This window comes from Ascaphus truei, chromosome 1, assembly GCF_040206685.1.
Source record: "Ascaphus truei isolate aAscTru1 chromosome 1, aAscTru1.hap1, whole genome shotgun sequence".
Classification (NCBI taxonomy): domain Eukaryota; kingdom Metazoa; phylum Chordata; class Amphibia; order Anura; family Ascaphidae; genus Ascaphus; species Ascaphus truei.
This window is the reverse complement of record NC_134483.1, coordinates 403,313,524-403,332,401: the sequence shown is the minus strand read 5'-3', so window position 1 is coordinate 403,332,401 and position 18,878 is coordinate 403,313,524. Positions and strand designations below refer to the sequence as shown.

General features: G+C 42.6%; 1 protein-coding gene across 2 annotated transcripts in view; it reads right to left on the bottom strand.

The window, feature by feature from the left end:
• PLRG1 (pleiotropic regulator 1) overlaps positions 1-18,878 on the bottom strand; it is a 39,145-nt gene that overhangs the window by 1,914 nt on the left and 18,353 nt on the right. For both annotated transcript variants that reach the window (XM_075612998.1, XM_075613007.1), the window contains exons 4-14: positions 17,123-17,176; positions 15,935-16,028; positions 15,039-15,129; positions 14,172-14,273; positions 12,225-12,317; positions 11,492-11,641; positions 9,478-9,579; positions 5,600-5,702; positions 4,798-4,906; positions 2,750-2,889; positions 2,409-2,602 (exon numbers count right to left, since the gene is read on the bottom strand). In XM_075612998.1, coding sequence (XP_075469113.1) covers positions 2,409-2,602; positions 2,750-2,889; positions 4,798-4,906; positions 5,600-5,702; positions 9,478-9,579; positions 11,492-11,641; positions 12,225-12,317; positions 14,172-14,273; positions 15,039-15,129; positions 15,935-16,028; positions 17,123-17,176 — 1,232 coding nt within the window. The remainder of the gene's footprint in view (positions 1-2,408; positions 2,603-2,749; positions 2,890-4,797; positions 4,907-5,599; positions 5,703-9,477; positions 9,580-11,491; positions 11,642-12,224; positions 12,318-14,171; positions 14,274-15,038; positions 15,130-15,934; positions 16,029-17,122; positions 17,177-18,878) is intronic.

Sequence of the window (18,878 nt, the reverse complement as noted above, 5' to 3'; positions counted from 1 at the left end):
GTATGTTGGGAGACTTAGGCTAAGGCCCCGGTAACTCCGCTGCATGCACGCCCGCGAGACTGGCGGCGCATGCAGCAGATTCCCCGGTCTGCAGGGAGCTGCAGACCAAAAGACAGGGGGGGGTGGCGTGACGCGGGAGGGACGGGGGCGCGGCCGTGACGTCACCCGGCAGGTTCGCCCTCATTGGCTGAACCGCCGGGGGCGTGGCTTAGCGCTCCATCGCGAGTCCTGCTCTCAATTCTATTGAGAGCAGGAGCAATTCGCGCCACGGCCCCCCCTCGCAGCAGGCCCGGCGCTATTGAGGGGAGGGCTCTCGTCCGCCACAGCGGGCGCTGCAGTTGCCAGCGGGGTCCAGGCCTTACAGAGACAGGAGGTGAGTGAATAAGTGCAGTAGATGGCAGTGCTTGGCCACAGTGGTGGTTAGGAGTGACTGTGGGTGTGGGACAGTAGCCATGAGTGCAGGCTAATGAAATGCTTCATTTAAGGATGTGAGTTTTAATGTTTGTTTGAAAGGTGGGAAGAGAAGGTGCTTGGCATATACCGAGTGTGGGAGAGTTTTACAGGTAAGGGGCAGTGAGGGAAAAAGGTTTAAGGAGAGAGCAGTAGAGGTCAAATGGGTGGGTAGGAGACAGGAGATAAGCAGGGACATAGCGAGAGATCAAAGCCGATGTGTAGGAAGCAACAGATGAGTGGAGAGCCTTTATATATTAAAAAAATAAATAAGGTAAGGAGCAGAATTTTGAGGTTGATCCAAAACTTGATGGGAAGTCAGGAAAGGGATTTAAGGAAGAGATAACAGAGACTGTTTTGGGAGAAATTGACATTCTAGCAGAATTTGGATAGATTGCAAAGGAGAAAGTTGAGGCAGGGAAACATGTTAATAGTATGTTATAATAATTCAGACGGGAGAGGATAAGGATACAATGAAGAGAGGATAAGGGCATGCATTAAATTGTAAGCAGTAGATGGACAGAGGAAAGGGTGGATATTTGAATATAACGAAGGAAGCCATGCCGTAAATGTTAATGGAGAAGGAGCGGTAAGGGTGAAATGTGACTTCCAGGCAACATGCTTTGGCGACAGGATAGATGGTAGATCCATTTACGATGATGGGAAAGGGGATATTGGGCTGGGTTTAAGGGTGGCGGGGGGGGGGGGGGGAGGAGGGGCAAGGCAATAATAGCTCCGTTTTAGCCATATTAAATTTAAGGCAGCAGAGTGCCATCCATGATGATTAGCCAGGAGGCAATCAGAGACTTGGGACTGGATTGCAGGTGTGAGGTTAGGGGTGGATAGATATATCTGTGCATCATCTGTATAGAGATAACACCCAAGGCTAAAAGAGTTGATGAGGTCACCAAGTGATAGTGTGTAGAGGGAAAAGGAGAGGTCCCAGAACAGAGTCCTGAGGTACACCAACAGACAGATCAACAGAAGACAAGGACATGTTGGCAGCAGAGTCCGAAAATGTGCGATGGTAGAGGTATGATCAGAACAGTATAGAGTTTTGTTGGGGATACCAAGGGAGTTAGAATATGAAGCAGAAGATGGTGATTGACAGTACTGAAGGCAGCAGAGAGATCGAGCAGGATTAGTAGGGAAAAATGACCATGGACTTTGGCTTCAGGCAGATCATTGGCTACTAAAGTGCCCACAGTCTTTGTTGAGTGAGCTGTACGAACATCAGATTGTAAGGGGTCTAGGAGCACATGAGAATTAAGGAAGTTGATAATACAGGAGAGCACGAGACATATGAAGAACAATGTAAAAGAACACATGTGCATAACCCAAAACAAGCTTTCTAGACCTATTGGTTAACACATTAATAAACACTTTGGTCTTCCATGGCCCCCTTTCTTTTAGTATGTCCAAACAGGGTAGTTTCAATGCTACAGAAGACTCAGTCAAAGTTGCATATTCGCAACTTAGAATATAGCAGTTCTATGACTAGATTTTGAAAGACATTTTGTGTTGACAACGTAACAAGAATTTCATGTTTTCTACAGTGATTTCATATTTCATGCATTAGCATTCTGTAAACCGACTCTGCTTCAGCTACTGGAAGTAAATGCAGACGGCCTGTGTGAGTAAATCCATATCGTATTATTTCTAATAAAGAGTGACAAGAAACACTGAATATTGTATAATTTTTTGGGATTTGCAGTCAATATATTTGTGTGAGCTTGAATATATTATCCGAATACATATTTTCGGTCAAGACACAAACTGTCTGATTAGAAGTTACAAATTAACATTTTATTTGAGAACTGTCTATTTTATTCCTCTAAGCATCTATTATTGAAATGTTCAAAACTAAATTTGTTTAAAAATAAATAAATAAAGAGAAAGACATTACATTTCTAATTAAGTCTGGAAAGTAACACGTTGATAATTAAGTGGATACATACCGCAGTGTCATCCTCCCTGTAGACTTTGATCGTTTTATCAGCTTCTGCAGTGATTAATCTGCTTTCCGACTGGTCAAATGTGCAGGCAAATATGCCAGATTCACTATCTAGAGAACCAGGCTGTACAGCAGCGTGAATTCTCTGGAAATTGTAGCCAGTCCGCCAGTCCCACAGGTGCATGGTTCCATTATCAGCTACAAGACACAAATCACAGGTGTCAGACAGAAGAAGTGAGAATTTACACGTAAGAACCTTACCACAAGAGTGAGAAAGCTGAACAAGCTTGTTTTCCCGCAATGAAAACAAACAAAAAGAAAGAAAGGAAAGAAATCGCTCCCCACCTCCTGATACCAGCACACCATCAGAGTTTACAGCCAAAGTGTTGATTATAGCGTTGTGGCCAGAGAGGTTTTGAATGAAGTTTCCATCAGGGAACTTCCACTGCTTAATATTATCTGGCGATCCAGATGCAAATGTGTACCTAGAATAAAAAGAAGGATTCTACAGCACTTGCATAGCAGATCATTTTGGAATGCATAAATATTGGACAGAGTCATGCAGACTTCACTGATTAAGCAAGAACTGCAGCAATAGCCCTTATTCAGTCACATGAGAAAGTTGCTGCGTAAGTGCTGCTATTTTAGACATCTTGCGTAGCACAATAAAGGGCCCAAGAACTAGAAGCCATGGGTTTTGCAGGCTGACGTTTCCCCTCTGCATGGCTGAACTACTAAGATGGTTTAAATGAGAATGCTCGGAGCGGTCCACAAAACAGTGCAATGAATTAAGGACTAATCTTGGGACCTAAAATAAAGCTAGTTACATCTGTATCTCCTGAGAACAGTGCACTATGAAGACTATCACAGAGTTTCCGTAGGCGTTAATGGCAGCGATAACGCACAATATTGGAACATTTCCCACCATAATGCAGCAGCAAGATCAATAATCTTTAATACAATGGTGACCGTGGCAGGAATCCTAATGACACAAAGCAACAATATTGTTTTAGTTTTGTTTAAGTGGCTGTTTATCAACTTTACTTTTAACTATATATTTTATGCACAGAAGCAAGGTCATTAAAGGAGCAGTCCTACCATAACCCCTCCACCCCACCCACTCCCCTTAAAACAAAGTGTTTCTATATAGGCGGCAAAAGGGGTCTCCAGAGCTGCATTGCGTGTCGCCAGCACCTTATGGAAGTTTGGTAAGTATCTCGGGGAAACAATACTATATTTCCCCCCCCCTTTTTATATTTTTTTATGTACAGCGCGTGACAACGTATAATTCTACATTCTTGCCTAAGTTTGGTGCTGCTGTTCTAAATCTGTAAAAATCCTGATTGTGCGCCTTTCAGTTTCAATTCAATCCTTTAGTCACTACAACTCAGCAGCTACAATGTAACCTGATATTACCAAGGTAACGTTATCTATTGTCCCACGCTGCTGGGAACATGGGCAGAAAAGTATCACAAGGTAGGAGGTGGTCTAAAACTGGCTATACAAATCCACGCATGCGCAGAATATTAGAGGCAATCCAAGCAGTTTCTTCTTCATTTCTTAAAAACAGGATTGAAGCTGGGAGTCTCCGGAGCTGAACCCCATTAATGTGAGTTCCTGGGACCCCCGATACCAGAGATACTTACCTTCGTAGTGGGTGTCGTTAATCACTCCAGGGTTCACATATACTCATGTCTGCTTTTCAAAGCTCCCGGGCCCTGCGGGCCAATAGGAAGCTGTGACGTCACCCAGTGTGCAGCTTCCTATTGGCCCATGTGACCGGGCTTTAAAATGAAAGCTGCCGGCAATACCGGCACCCACCCCCCAGGGTTCAGCTTCAGACGCTCCCTGCTTCAAACCTGTATTACATTTTTTATTTTTATACAAACAGCTTGGATTGCACCTTTAAAAAAACACATTAAAAATAACATTAAGTTGAATTAAAAAAAAAAAAAAAACGCTTCTGCTGTATATGGAATAGCACGAGCACCCTTTTCGGGTGTACAAAGAGAAGTCGGGGTCAAATAACAGATGTACTGTCCCAAGACAAGCCTAAGCTATTCGTAATGAATGTCAATGCATGTCAACCTTTCAGTGTCGTATAAAATACGACAAATCAAATTATGGCTGCCTCCTAACTCATGGGGAAAAAAAAGGATCTCGCTTCCGCAGTACTACATTTTGAAACATTTAAAAAAAGGTGAAGCCTGAAGTGTACCTCAAATCAACAGCAGTGGAAAAAATCCATAAAACAGAAATGCTCAAAATTCAATCCAACCAAATAAGCAACAAACTACATAGTAGGGGGGAAAAAGGGCTAATTTGTAGAATATTCCATCAATGAGAGTTAAAATAGACATTACAACAGGGACATGGAAAAAAAAAGTGCTTACTGCCTTGGATGTAACACCACAGCTCTGACAGACTTCTTGTGATTTGTTAATGTCACGCGCGTCTTGCCACCCACCATATCCCAGAGTCGTATTGTGGTATCGTGGCTTCCTGGAATGAGGACCAGCGGAAGAAAACAAATGTCATGGCATGTTAGCAGATCTCGGTATAGGTCGGCAAATTAAAAACAGCAGTCTGACGGCAAGGCACTCTTAAAGTATCTGAAAAGCATAGATGTCTTAAGGATAAACCGTTGAGCGTTGTGTGTGGAGGAAAAAAAAAAAAAGTCTCTCTCCCTTGACAGCGAAGGACCAGAAAAGGACCAGAAGAGCACGACCCCTGCATCTCAATTCCTACCTCCTCTTGGGACTGCCTCTTAACCCCTTCCCAACCTTGGGTGGGGGAAGGGGCAGGGAGAAGGGGGGGTTGCTGTGTTGCTGCCCTGAAGAAACTCTCCCCCCTGCTCAACAAACCCTATAACCATCCTCCTGCCCATCAATCCACAAACACTCCAAGAATCCCTCCTCCTCCCAAATGTCTGTCTGGCTTCTACGTTTAATACATTTTTATTCACCCTTGCATAAACCACTAAAAAATTACTCAAGATAAAGACCTTCACGTCTCATATTTATCTAAAAAAATGCGAGCTAAAAAGTAACTTAAAATAATGTGACAAATATTTTCACTGCAAAGGTGTTAGAAAAAAGCTACAGGAATTGTTGCTGCTGCTGGTGCAAACCCCTTGTCGCCCAATTCTGCCTTTTTTTTCTCTCCAACTGTGAAAGGCTCATCATTGTGTCTTACCTGTAATGATCTGGGGCTCTGCAGCCTGACATTTCACTGTTGCCACAGCATTGGTATGTCCAACAAGTGTATGTACACCAGCTTTTGTTCTCACATCCCATATCTATTGTGAACAGTACAGGGACATTAGCAAGAACAAGTAGTTCACCGCCCGCATACACAAACTCGTCACGTTCAGGGCTGAAGCAGCCGTGGGATAGATATTGCTTCACAGCATTCATTGCACATTTCTCCACACACAAAAAAAAAACATTCAAGGTTTCTATTAATTCTTGCCTGCAGAACTAAAGGACCTCAATTGCCCTGGAAGCTGGATTCCAAGAGTATAACACTTTGTAATTAAATCACAGATTGAGAAATTACAATTGGCTCTTGAAATCTTTTGCTAAAATGTTCAAAAGGGAGAACATTTTCAAACAGCTTGTGAAGCCAGACACTCATTATGACAATAGGTATTTGGGTAGTCTGAAAACCCTCAAATATTAGGGAAATTATGTCATATATAATACATTGAAAACACAAAAATATGAAAACCTGGTAAAAATAAAGAAAGAACAGAAGCTTTGTGAGATTACATTTGTTAAGTATTAGCGTGCAGAAGTATTCACCCCCTGCACGTTTCCCATTTTGTTGAGACACCTGAGCATCCTCCACAATGCTTTCAAATTAGACTTTACATGTAGAAAAATCGACAAGAGAGACTTCAAAAGGGATAAAGTTAGAAAATGCGTATGAATGTAGTGGCGAGAAAGTTTGTGAACCCCAATGATAATTACGTAAATGTCAGTTTTTCCATGAAACCTTCTTGAATCAAAACCAGTCTTCTTAAATATCTAATAGGGATTACATAACCAATTCCATGTTTTTTGAAACGAAATGATGTATGGACAAGAAACAATGAGTAATTAAGAGTCGGGTATGTGCAAACATAAGTGAAACCCTGGTTTTATCAGCTAAATTAATGGGGATAATTAGATTCAGATGTTTAAATAACTAGGTAGAGTTTCAGGTGTGAGTTTGGGAGGCCGCACCCTCTATAAAACCGATCAGAAGCTTTGTGAGTTTGGCCTTCTCCATATGGTCTAGGACGTTTAGCTGCGACCAAAACGCCCCTTGTGTTCCGCTACCGGGGCATTTTGCCACGATGTCCTTCTCCCGCGCCCGACAACTGCGTGTTTAAATGTCCCATGCCACGATCAAAAGAAATTTCGGAGGACCTCAGAAAAGCAGTTCTGATGCACATCAGTCTAGAAAGGGTTACAAAACCATTTCTAAAAATTTGGAGCTCAACCAATTCACTGTCAGACAGATGGAGAAAGTTGAAGACCACAGTCACTATCCAGTAGCGGTCGTCCTACCAAAATCTCTCGAAGAACAAACCGGAAAAACATACAGGAAGTCAAAAAGAACCCCAGAGTAACATTCAATGATCGCCACTCTTGCCTTGGCCAAAGCCACAAAATGAGTGAAATTGTTTCAGCCTGTGTGCAATGAAAGTGGTTTAAACTTGTAGATCATTTCCCTCAGGTATATAGACTTTCAAGCTGCAACTCCCATAGGGATCCAACAAAGCAACCATGCAAGGCCGGCTTTTATGGATATCCCCGTTTCAGCACAGGTGGCTCAATCAGTGGCTCAGTCAAAGACTGAGCCACCTGTGCTGAAACAGGGATATCCATAAAAGGGATATCCATAAAAGCTGGCCTTTTAGCGGCCCTTGGGGACCGAGTTTGGAGACCCCTGATGTAGACCTAGGAGCTTTTAAAACAAGTCAGGGATAAAGTGGTAGAGGCACAAAATTAGACTGTAAGCTCCTCGGGGCAGAAACTCCTCTTCCTTAATGTTACTGTTATGTCTAAAGCACTTATTCCCATGATCTGTTATTTATATTATCTGTTATTTATTTTATTACCACATGTATTACTACTGTGAAGCGCTATGTACATTAATGGCGCTATATAAATAAAGACATACAATACAAAGTAGGAGAATAGTACAAGAAAATGTCAAAGGCCCCGATTATCCCTCTCAGCACAGTGAAGTCCACATTAAGTGCAAGATGCATTATGCCACCCAGAAACAAGCCAGATCAGGTCACCCACCCAAACCGAGAAGCCGGTCAAACAGGAAAACTGGTTCATGATTAGACACTAAACCCAACAATGACTTTGAGAGATCTGCAAAGTTCTGTGTCTGAGATGGGAGTCAGTGTTCACATACAACAATAAGCCGGTTCCTACACAAATATAGCCTGTATGGACGGGCGGCACGAAAGAAGCCATTACTTAAGACTGATTTAAAATCATGGAGTTTGCAAAAAGGGATATTGATGATACTGCAGACATGTGGAAAAAGGTTTTGTGATCAGACAAGTCCAACAATGCACATAACCCAGTCAACGCCATCCCAGCTGTAGAGCACGGTGGTGGCAACATCATGTTATGGGGATGCATCCCATCTGCAGGGACTGGGAAGCTTTTCAGCATAGAGGGGAGAATGGATGGTCTAAAGCAGGGGAGCGCAAACTTTTGCTGCTGCGCCCCCCCCTGTCTTGCCTGCCCCGCTGTCCCTACCTTGCATCTGTGACAAAAGACGCCGCGGGTCATGTGACATCACGTGACCCGCGGTGTCATTGCGTCACGACGCCTGAATCACGATAAGTTTAGTGTTGCAGAGGCCTCACGCGATCCCCTGGCATTGAATTTAAATGCCTTGGGGAAGAGTGCGGGCCCTCTGCAAACGCCCGCGGCCCCCCAGAAAAATCTCCCGCCCCCCAGTTTGCGCACCACTGCTCTAAAGAACGGGCCAATCCTGGAGTCAGCCAAGACCCAAACTGAGGCGGAAATTCACATGTCAGCATGACAATGACCCAAAGCACAAAGCCAAACTAGTGTGTTTCAACAAGGAGAATGAATGCTCGAGTGGCCCAGGGAAAGTCCTGACTTGAATCCAATTGAACATTTATGGCGGGACTTGAAGATTGCAGTCAATCGACGATTCCCCGCAAACTTATAAGAACTAGATACATTTTCCCATGAAGAATGGCCACAAATATCGCCATCCTACTGTGCAAAGCTAGTAGAGACGTATCCAAAAAGACTCAGCAGTAATTGCTGCAAAAGTTGCTTCTACCAAGTACTGACTTAAGAGGCTGAATATTTATAAACCCAGTCAATTTCATTTTGTACATTTACTTTGCTGACATTTAACCTCCTCCTCCTAACAGTGTTCGGTTAACCACTACAGCTTTGTAGCTTAGAATTTAAAAAAAACAAAAAAACAAAAAGGTTAGTTTGGGAAACTGCATACATTTGTAATTCAACAAAATGTGACATTACTGGTAGGGGGTGAATACTTCTGCACACCACTACATGAAGGCTATTGAATATAGACATCAATGTGAAACTAAATGCTGCAAAAGAAGTTAATCAGTCCATATACAATTCTATTCCTATTTCAACAATCGTGCATCAAGCACTGTTAACGCTCATCAGATGACATCTACTGTATCCCTGGGTTTAAACAGAGGCTACGATTGTGTTGAGCTGTCCATAACACCTTCACAAAGCTCCAGGCTTCGGAGCACAGACGGCATTCACTTTCATTGAAGTCACTGGCAGTAAACGATGATTGAGCTCCAATATCTGCTAACAGAGCTTTGTGAACCCCCCCCCCCCCCCGCCACAATCACCACCGTTATTCCCAAAGAGACTATAGGGCTACCTGTCCAATGCACCTTTTATGTGCCTCTACAATCAGGAAGATCTGTGTATTTATTTTATTTTTAATAATCACAGTGTAGGTCAATACCCTCAGTACCAATACCTTACACACAGGCTGTCAATACCCTCAAAGCCAAAGTTGCAGATAGTACTTACCCGTGCAGTGGAGTCTCTGCTACAAGTCATCAGCACATCAATAGTTGGATGCAAGTCTAGCCCGTAGACTGCACTAAGATGACCATGGTAATGCCTGATAACCTAGTCAGAAACAAATTGCAAGACATGAGGTATGAACGCCTATCCTCCTTGGATGAGTTCTAGATTGTTCAACAAAACAGTTTCTTTTGTTTTTCTCCCTCAAACTTTTCTTTATTGAAGCTGATCACAGAAATATGTCAAATATTTCTCAGTGACCAAGGTTTTATTTTTAAGATAATACATTTGTAGCATAATTTGCTGCATGTACACTAATCATAATGCTATATTCACTAAAACCTAATGACGTTAACCAGGATTTACTTGCGTTACTACCTTATCATTGCGATTAACAGCCGTTAGTCTTAACACGTTAATAAGGCTAAATGATTCTCGTCCCCTATTCATTAATCTCCTTTAAAAATGTAATGCCAGGAAACAACGCAATGCATTTTAACGTTAACACTGCCATTTATAAACCCCGTCCTTCACCCTGCCAGGAGAGACTCTCAAATCTGCCACCAGTCTATGTTCTTTCAAAACTAAAGCGAACTCCCATTTTAATCTGGGCTCTAACTGTTTCATACGCCTAAAAGATAAAATATGTTAAACTGTTCATGCAATGTCTGTAACATAATGTATAGCCTTGTTCACTTAATGTAACCATGTATTTGTCATAACTCTGTGCTCAGGACAAACGTGAAAATGAGAGGCAACTCAATGTACACATTGTACCTGGTAAACATTTTTATAAATAGGTGTAGCATGGGACGCTTCGATTCAGCATCTGCATCTAATAAAAATACATATACGATAGAAAAATATATATAACAATGTTCCCCCAACATTACATTATTGATGCGAGTCGTTACCATGTGGTAAATCAACAAAATCACAGTGGTTGATTTACCAGCTAAGAACACGTTATGCAACAGGCCCTATTATAAGGGCTACTTCCTCACACAAATAAATACATGCACCCAGATGATTATCATACAATCAAGGGAGGAATTTTTGCTTCAAAACAAGATTGAGGCTCCGTCAGGGGGACACAGATTGCATGTCTGCCACCGGGCTCTGAATTTGAGACCTCAGTTTTTATTTGTTGTGCCAGTTTTGGTTCTGACCCCCATCCCCCCCTTCTTCCAGGTCATCAAGTATAGTGGATTCATGTTATCATTAACCCTACTGGTGCCAATATGGCTACCTAGGCTCTTCTCAAGAAAGGTTAGGTAGCCTCACAGATATATAGTGGTTATGCCCCAGAGGGTGAGGTTGTGCCAACTCCTCGTCTGCCATCGCGGTTAGTAAGATATGGTTTTACTAGCCAAATAGGTAGTATAGTGTTGGGTAGATATTAAACCATTTGAAGCCCTTAGTCTCTAGCTATCCATGGGTTGCCCATGACTAGCAGGCACCGTGGGCTACTAATGGCTTATTAAAAAGAGACTTTCATCATCTAGTCTATTTCCTCTCACGCTATGTTAATCCAGGGATTAATCCGATTGCCAATTCTTGGAGTCAGGAAGGAATTAATTTTTCCCCTTAATGGGGTTTTTGGTTTGCCTTCCTCTGGATCAATAAGTATAGATATAGGATAAAGTATCTGTTGTCTAAATTTAGCACAGGTTGAACTTGATGGACCTATGTCTTTTTTCAACCTCATCTACTACTGTATGTAACTATGTGCCCGGATTTAATGGAGCCTAGTGAATCTGGGTCTCAAGGGTCTTTTATTCCTCCATTTGATTTTGGTTCAATTTTGATTCATGCAACTTTTTTTGGGAGGGCACAATATATTAACGAACCAATAGATTTAAATCTAATAATATATTTCACAATAACAGAGGTACTGGGTTGCACTTGGTCATACAGACTGGGACTCAAACAGCAAATTGCAAAAAATATTTATATTACTACTTACCCACCCCTCCTTTTTGATACAGTAGCTCTCTTTTACCCATGCATCACATACCTTATTATACTCAAGATCCCAGCACTTGACTTGCTTGTCCTCACCACAGGAAAACAAGTATGGACTTCTGGAACTCACAATCACCCCCCGAACAGTACTTATGTGACCCGTCAAGGACAGCTTTAATTTACCGCTGGCCAGGTCCCAGATCTAGTGTCAAAAGGAATCAAAATATACCTTTGCTACAGGACTTCACATTTTGTATGACAAACAGAACTGATGTTAAACCAATTATAAGCGCTCTATGAGTTTTTAGAAGTATAAACAAACCATAACACAATTAAATGCAGGACACACTGCAAAATGTCTCCTATCTGAAAAATGACACGTATCTCAAGCCCTCTACGGTTTGTAAAATGCCACTTCTCCAGATCCTGGTTGTGAACATGCAAATGAATACACCGAGTGCATTCAGTTTTAGCTTACACAACTCCCTTTAGACTGCAATTGCCCTAAACCTTCATCAGCTAAAACTTGGGTTCATTTATTGCTTGTAAATTGCACTTCTCATCCTTTGTCAGGTTTGTTTACAAATGTATACTAAGAACCTATGGGACTATCTTTTTTGTGCTCAAAATCCCAGATGTGTATCTGAACAATTATGTTTCAAAGCTGCTGGAGCTGAAGCGAACTAAAATGGTAATGACAAAAGGAACACTGGAAATTATATTCTATTATAACCTGCAACACATTAGTTCACAAATTACACAACCCCCACCACTGAAGCACTCACCTTAATGGTCCTGTCTGCGGAGCCAGTTACAAACCACTGGTTTCCAGGTTCAACAGCAATGCTTCGCACCCACCCTAAGTGACCACTAATAACCTGTAACATGACAAATACATCAACATTTAAAAACCAGCAGTTTGTCCTAATGTGGCTACGATTTCAGGCTTTCCATCCTGCATTTGGGTACATTCAGTACAATTGCACTGCTTCAGGAAAATGTTAATTATAAAGCTCTGGGTCTGTTGGTGTGGCACAGAATCTCATGACAATGATTACCGCAGAGAGCGAAACACACGGCATTCCAAGGAGAAAGCGTCACATTCATTTGAAGGATTTGCCACATAGACGTTCAGCAAGGTGCTAGCTCTCAAACTGTGCAGCACAATTAGAAATCACTTACTACTTAAACCACATTCATCCCGATGACTAGTTTTGTCTAACTACAGTCCTGTTTATTTGTATTGAATTTTGAATAAGTGATACATGAACTTTAGAAAGCATACTGAAAAACAAACCTCTAAGCATTTAGTCATTTCCGATGTTTGAAAATAACATTGATTAGATTTATCGCCATGTAAATTTTACTAAAGGAAAAAATGAAATTCCTTGACAAATGTGTACATTTGTTGTGTGTGCAAAACTACATAGTGCAAAGTCGCTTATGGGAAACTCAGCAAGATCTGTAAACTATGCTATATCTATTCAAAAACACAAAACACCCTGTGTGGGCCCACGGACGTCTAGAGCGGGTGCGCAAACTGTTTCCTTTGCGTCCCCCTACCTGATTTCCCCCTGTTTGTGCCTCTCACCCCCTCCCCCTTAGCTTGTCTCTGCCATCAAATGACACCGCAGGGTCATGTGCCGTGCACGTGACCCCCTCGGAGTCCATGGAGACGTGTCGCCCGAAGCCGGAGACAAGGGAAGGGAAGAAAGGGGAAGGGAAGAAAGGGTAAGGGAAGAAAGGGTAAGGGAAGAAAGGGTAAGGGAAGAAAGGGGAAGGGAAGAAAGGGTAAGGGAAGGGAAGAAAGGGTAAGGGAAGAAAGGGTAAGGGAAGAGAAGAAAGGGTAAGGGAAGAAAGGGTAAGGGAAGAAAGGGTAAGGGAAGGGAAGAAAGGGTAAGGGAAGAGAAGAAAGGGTAAGGGAAGAGAAGAAAGGGTAAGGGAAGAAAGGGTAAGGGAAGGGAAGAAAGGGAAGAAAGGGGAAGGGAAGAAAGGGGAAGGGAAGAAAGGGGAAGGGAAGAAAGGGGAAGGGAAGGGAAGAAAGGGGAAGGGAAGAAAGGGTAAGGGAAGGGAAGAAAGGGAAGAAAGGGGAAGGGAAGAAAGGGGAAGAAAGGGGAAGGGAAGAAAGGGGAAGAAAGGGGAAGAAAGGGGAAGGGAAGAAAGGGGAAGGGAAGGGAAGAAAGGGGAAGGGAAGGGAAGAAAGGGGAAGGGAAGGGAAAAAAGGGGAAGGGAAGGGAAAAAAGGGGAAGGGAAGGGAAGAAAGGGGAAGGGAAGGGAAGAAAGGGGAAGGGAAGGGAAGAAAGGGGAAGGGAAGGGAAGAAAGGGGAAGGGAAGGGAAGAAAGGGGAAGGGAAGGGAAGAAAGGGGAAGGGAAGAAAGGGGAAGGGAAGGGAAGAAAGGGGAAGGGAAGGGAAGAAAGGGGAAGGGAAGAATGGGGAAGAAAGGGGAAGAAAAGGGAAGAAAGGGGAAGAAAAGGGAGGAAAAGGGAAGAAAAGGGAAGAAAAGGGAACTTACAGTTAAATGTTATTGGGAAGAATGCAGAGCCTCTGTAAGCGCTGCATCCCCCCTTAGAAAATAACACGCCCCCCCCCCCTAGTTTGCGCACCCCTGCTCTAGAACACAAGAAATCTACATTTCTCTAAAATCAATAGTCACTGGTGTTTTGTAACAATATTTAAGGCTTTCACTACTGTATATAGAATGCGGTCTCTGAGGACAGAGGGTAAAACTTACCCTGTATAACTTCCAGGGCGGATGCCACTGTGGTTTGGGCATGGTCGGAGCTTTCTTGGCCATTAACGTCGAGTTTTTCGTACCTCCAGACTCCATGGCAGACTAGAAAACATTGAACCACGTTTACAATGAATACTTCACATTTTATGTTTAGAACTTGTCTACATCTCCAAGTGGCATAAATCTAGCAAAGAAAAATTAGCCCACAATTTGTTTAATATATATAACCATAACTTAACTAAGCATGGTAAACCCCATCCTCATTGCTTCATTGCATAGCCAGTTAACCAACCCCACACTGATGAGACCCATTAAGGTCGAAACAGCTGTCTGTGGGTGGGTTTTCTGGCTATGCTCCTTAACCCTGGCTGTGCTCAAAGCTGTGACCATGCAGCAAGCTTAAGCCTATAGGGAACAATGTATAAAATGGTTTTTGAAGCAAAAAGTGGCACTGTGTGCTCATTTGCATGTCATTTCCCAGAATCCCTTGCTGCAGTGGAAGTGCTGTGTGCTGGGTGATAATGGGGAAAGGTGGGGTTGCAGACCTGCCTAAGACATGCAGATGAGCATACAGTAATATTTACATTTGATATATATATATATATATATATATATATATATATATATCTCATTTAAAGATCACAACAACTACTACCTTGTGGTTGAAAAAAAATGACGTTACAAGTGGGAATCCCAGAGTGCGCAAGTACTTAGCAAGTCTTATTAGCTATCAAGGCGCCAACTGACCCACAGGGTGTTTCTTTGCCTCTTCAGTGCTGCATGGGCTAGCGTCATATTGTTCAGATTTATAGATAAGTAGCAAACCAATAATGTTTACATTTTCTGCACATTTCTTGTTAAACTTACCAGCGATAGACCCGGCGCCTGTGACCGTTCAGGAAGCCCAGCGTGTCTATAAATATCCCCCACACCAGCCGCAGTACGGCGAGCATCTAATCTGTTTAGAGAAAGAATATGACAGAGAATGCTAAATCTACTGATGTAAAAGGCTTCATTATTCCCCCAGATAACATGGCCGTGTTGGTGCAGAATATCATTATTCCACCATCTCCCTCCCAAAGGGAACAATGAAGCCTGATACATCTGTACGCCAGGCAATGACACCTTCTACAACTATGATATTAAACTAGCTGATTTGGAGGAGGGAGTCTGAACTGTGGCTAACCAGCTTTCAAAAAGAATGCTAGTTCACAACCAAGCTCCAAAAAAGTCAGCAACTATGAAGTAGCTGAAAGACGAGGGCTAGATCACAGACTTCGGTCATATAGGGAGATGGGGGTCATTAAACAGCCAACTGGGGCACTATCACAGTTCAATGAATAACCCCAAGCGCATAAATTGTAAGTAGTAGGGCCCTCGTTACCTTCTGTATTCGTTTGAGCTTGTTTGTCCTTATTTGTATGCAACGGTTTATGAAATGAAGAAATCTCTGTAACCCCCATTGTACCGGACTGAATATGTTGGCGCTTTACAAAAACGATAATACGCTCCATTAATCACTGCAACAGCCAAATGCTGATAGCAGTGTACAGAATACTGCATCATTCTTCCATTGTATTTCAGAGTCATTTAGAAACAGGAGTGTAGAAGATGCCCCACATATTGCTGTGCAAGCTATAGTAGGGTGGTCCCTTTTAATAGATCTGCAAGCTTTTCTCCCCAATCTGTTACAATGTCACTTCAGAGAAGTGAGCGTGTCTGCACTAATGTAATGTGAAACAGTGCTAAATCCTAAATGTTACCTAGACTGTGAAGGTGGAAGTGCCAAAGCCAAGGACTGTGCCGCTGATTCACTTGGCATTCTCTGGACCTGAGTATCGGCTGTCAATGCCACACCTAATAAATGGCAAAGACAGATATTGATTATGCATAAGAATAGAGCTGTGCAGGGCACTTGGAACTTGCTAGCACTGTAGAAGTTTGCCGAACCAATTTTTGGTTTAGCAAACATACTTTTTAGATCTCATCTTTCCTGTGAATGGTCATTATATCCAAAATATCCAGAAGTAATTTAGAAATCAAGTGCCCATTACAAGCATTGCATAGGGAGAGGGACAGAGGAAATTACTGTAGCAGTCTGAGGACAAAAAGGGAAAAAGAGAGATATGGAAGAACAGTGTTCGACGAATCAGAGGTATTGTATTTGCATTACTAGTGGGGGCATCATGTCACCCGGCACAGGGAACCTTCTCCTCGCATACAAGGCAAATGCCAAGGACAACTTATTTATATTGATCTACATTAAAGATGCAATCCAAGCCTGCACATTTTCTTTATAGGATTGATGCAGGGGGTCCAGCAACCAAAGATACTTCCCTTCAAAATGGGTGCCGGTAACAGCTCTCCTCGGCTATCAGGGTTCACAATATATCCCCTGTTTAAAGGTCCCGCGCGCTGCAGGCCAATAGGAAGCTGTGACATCAGTGCGGCTTCCAATTGGTCCATGTGACGCAGGAGCTTTAAAGCTTAAAGCCAAGATTTGTCAGCCTGAGGGGCTTCCAGGACCCAAGTATCTCCGGAAGCAGGGGTTCCCTGGAGCTGAAATTAATGGGGTTCAGCTCCGGAGATCCCCTGCTTCAATCCTATATAAAAAAAATAAAACAATTTGCAAAATAAATCGGCAACTTTGATGGCTCCTTTAGGAAACAGAAGCAGCTAGAGGGGTTTACAAGAAAGTTCAATTTTCTTAAAGTTCTGTTCCATCAACCAGTGGTGCACAAATTCTCCATGTTACGATGTTACAGTTAGCTGAAGAACCAGCCTTCTGGACAAAAGTCCAACATAAAAGATTCTTTCAGAACCTTAATTGATACAGAAGCTGCAATAAAACAGGGGAAGAAAATCCTGCCCTTATATGCTATGCATATGTAGTTATACATTTTACATTTCACACCACATCAAAAATAAAAAGTAGGAGTTTTCACACATACCTGGGCCTGATGGGTACGGGTGTGTTCCAGTTACCATATATTCAGAATCAAGTCCTATTAAAAAGACAAGAGATTTACGCTCAGTAACCAATAGGTATTCTTAGTAGCTTGTTAGATATAAAATTGTTAAATTGAGAAGGCATTAAATTCATGTATTTAATTTCGCAATGTGAAAAAAAGGAGGTGGTGTATAATTAGCGCTAAAAGAACTGGTGATGCGACCTCTATAGGAGTACCCCCTAGTGGCGGGCTAGGCTGCCTGGTAAAACACTGATTAGTACAAATCAGAGAAAACAGTAAAAACAAAAAGAAAACCGGCGCCTTACAAGTCCAAATAATGAGATCCTGGAAGTCCAGTAAGTGTAGAAGTGTCCAAATACAAAAACCCTTCTGATCCTTTGCTACCAGATGGTCAGATATGGTTTCCGCCGTGCGTTCCGTGATATGTGAAGAAAACACAGAGAGAAATATAGTGCAATATTGCCAACAAATAATTATGGCCGACACTGACTAGGAACATATAACAAAGACTAACATTACATACAAAACAGAACACTACATCACATTAAGACAAAACAAGGCTGAAAGTATAAAAAGCTAATTTATTATATAAGTAAAACAACATAAAATTGTTAATGTGCGGATGACTGAGAGACCGCCGGTCCGGTAGGTTAAAACCGGAACCCTACTCACAGGATAGTGGAAGTATGCAGGCAATGGATAAAGGCCGCAGAGAGCTAGGTACTCAATCCTCCTCCGGTCACACTGGAGCGTTCTTAGAAGTACTCCTGCGTTACCCCTCGTCCCTGGGGCGGATACTCCGTCACTGGGGGGGCGGACCTTGAGGTGGAAGACTCTTCTCGTTTCCGATCCACGTCTGTCGCGCTGCTCTCGTCACTCCGTCAGATTAAGCTCTGAACTTTACCCTACGCGTTTCGTGCGCATGCGCACACTTCTTCAGCGGAAACGCGTGGGGTAAAGTTCAGAGCTTAATCTGACGGAGTGACGAGAGTAGCACGACAGACGTGGATCGGAAACGAGAAGAGTCTTCCACCTCAAGGTCCGCCCCCCAGTGACGGAGTATCCGCCCCAGGGACACGGGGTAACGCAGGAGTACTTCTAAGAACGCTCCAGTGTGACCGGAGGAGGATTGAGTACCTACCTTTCTGCGGCCGTTATCCATTGCCTGCATACTTCCACTATCCTGTGAGTAGGGTTCCGGTTTTAACCTACCGGACCGGCGGTCTCTCAGTCATCCGCACATTAACAATTTTTATGTTGTTTTACTTATATATCAAATTAGCTTTTTATACTTTCAACCTTGTTTTGTCTTAATGTGATGTAGTGTTTAGTAATTAATGTTAGTCTTTGTTATATGTTCCTAGTCAGTGTCAGCCATAATTATTTGTTGGCAATATTGCACTATATTTCTCTGTGTTTTCTTCACATATCACGGAACGCACGGCGGAAACCACATCTGACCATCTGGTAGCAAAGGATCAGAAGGGTTTTTGTATTTGGACACTTTTCTACACTTACTGGACTTTCAGGATCTCATTATTTGGACTTGTAAGGCGCTGGTTTTCTTTTTGTTTTTAATTTAGCAATGTACTGTAATTCAATGTCTAATGAATTATTAACATTGCATAGGAAACTCCAGGTTACAAAGCAATTTATAACAAATCTTCCCTCGTTCATGGTTCTGAAAGTAAGAGAACGGTTTTGCTATGGGACTTAAGTGCTGCAGAAGCAGCAG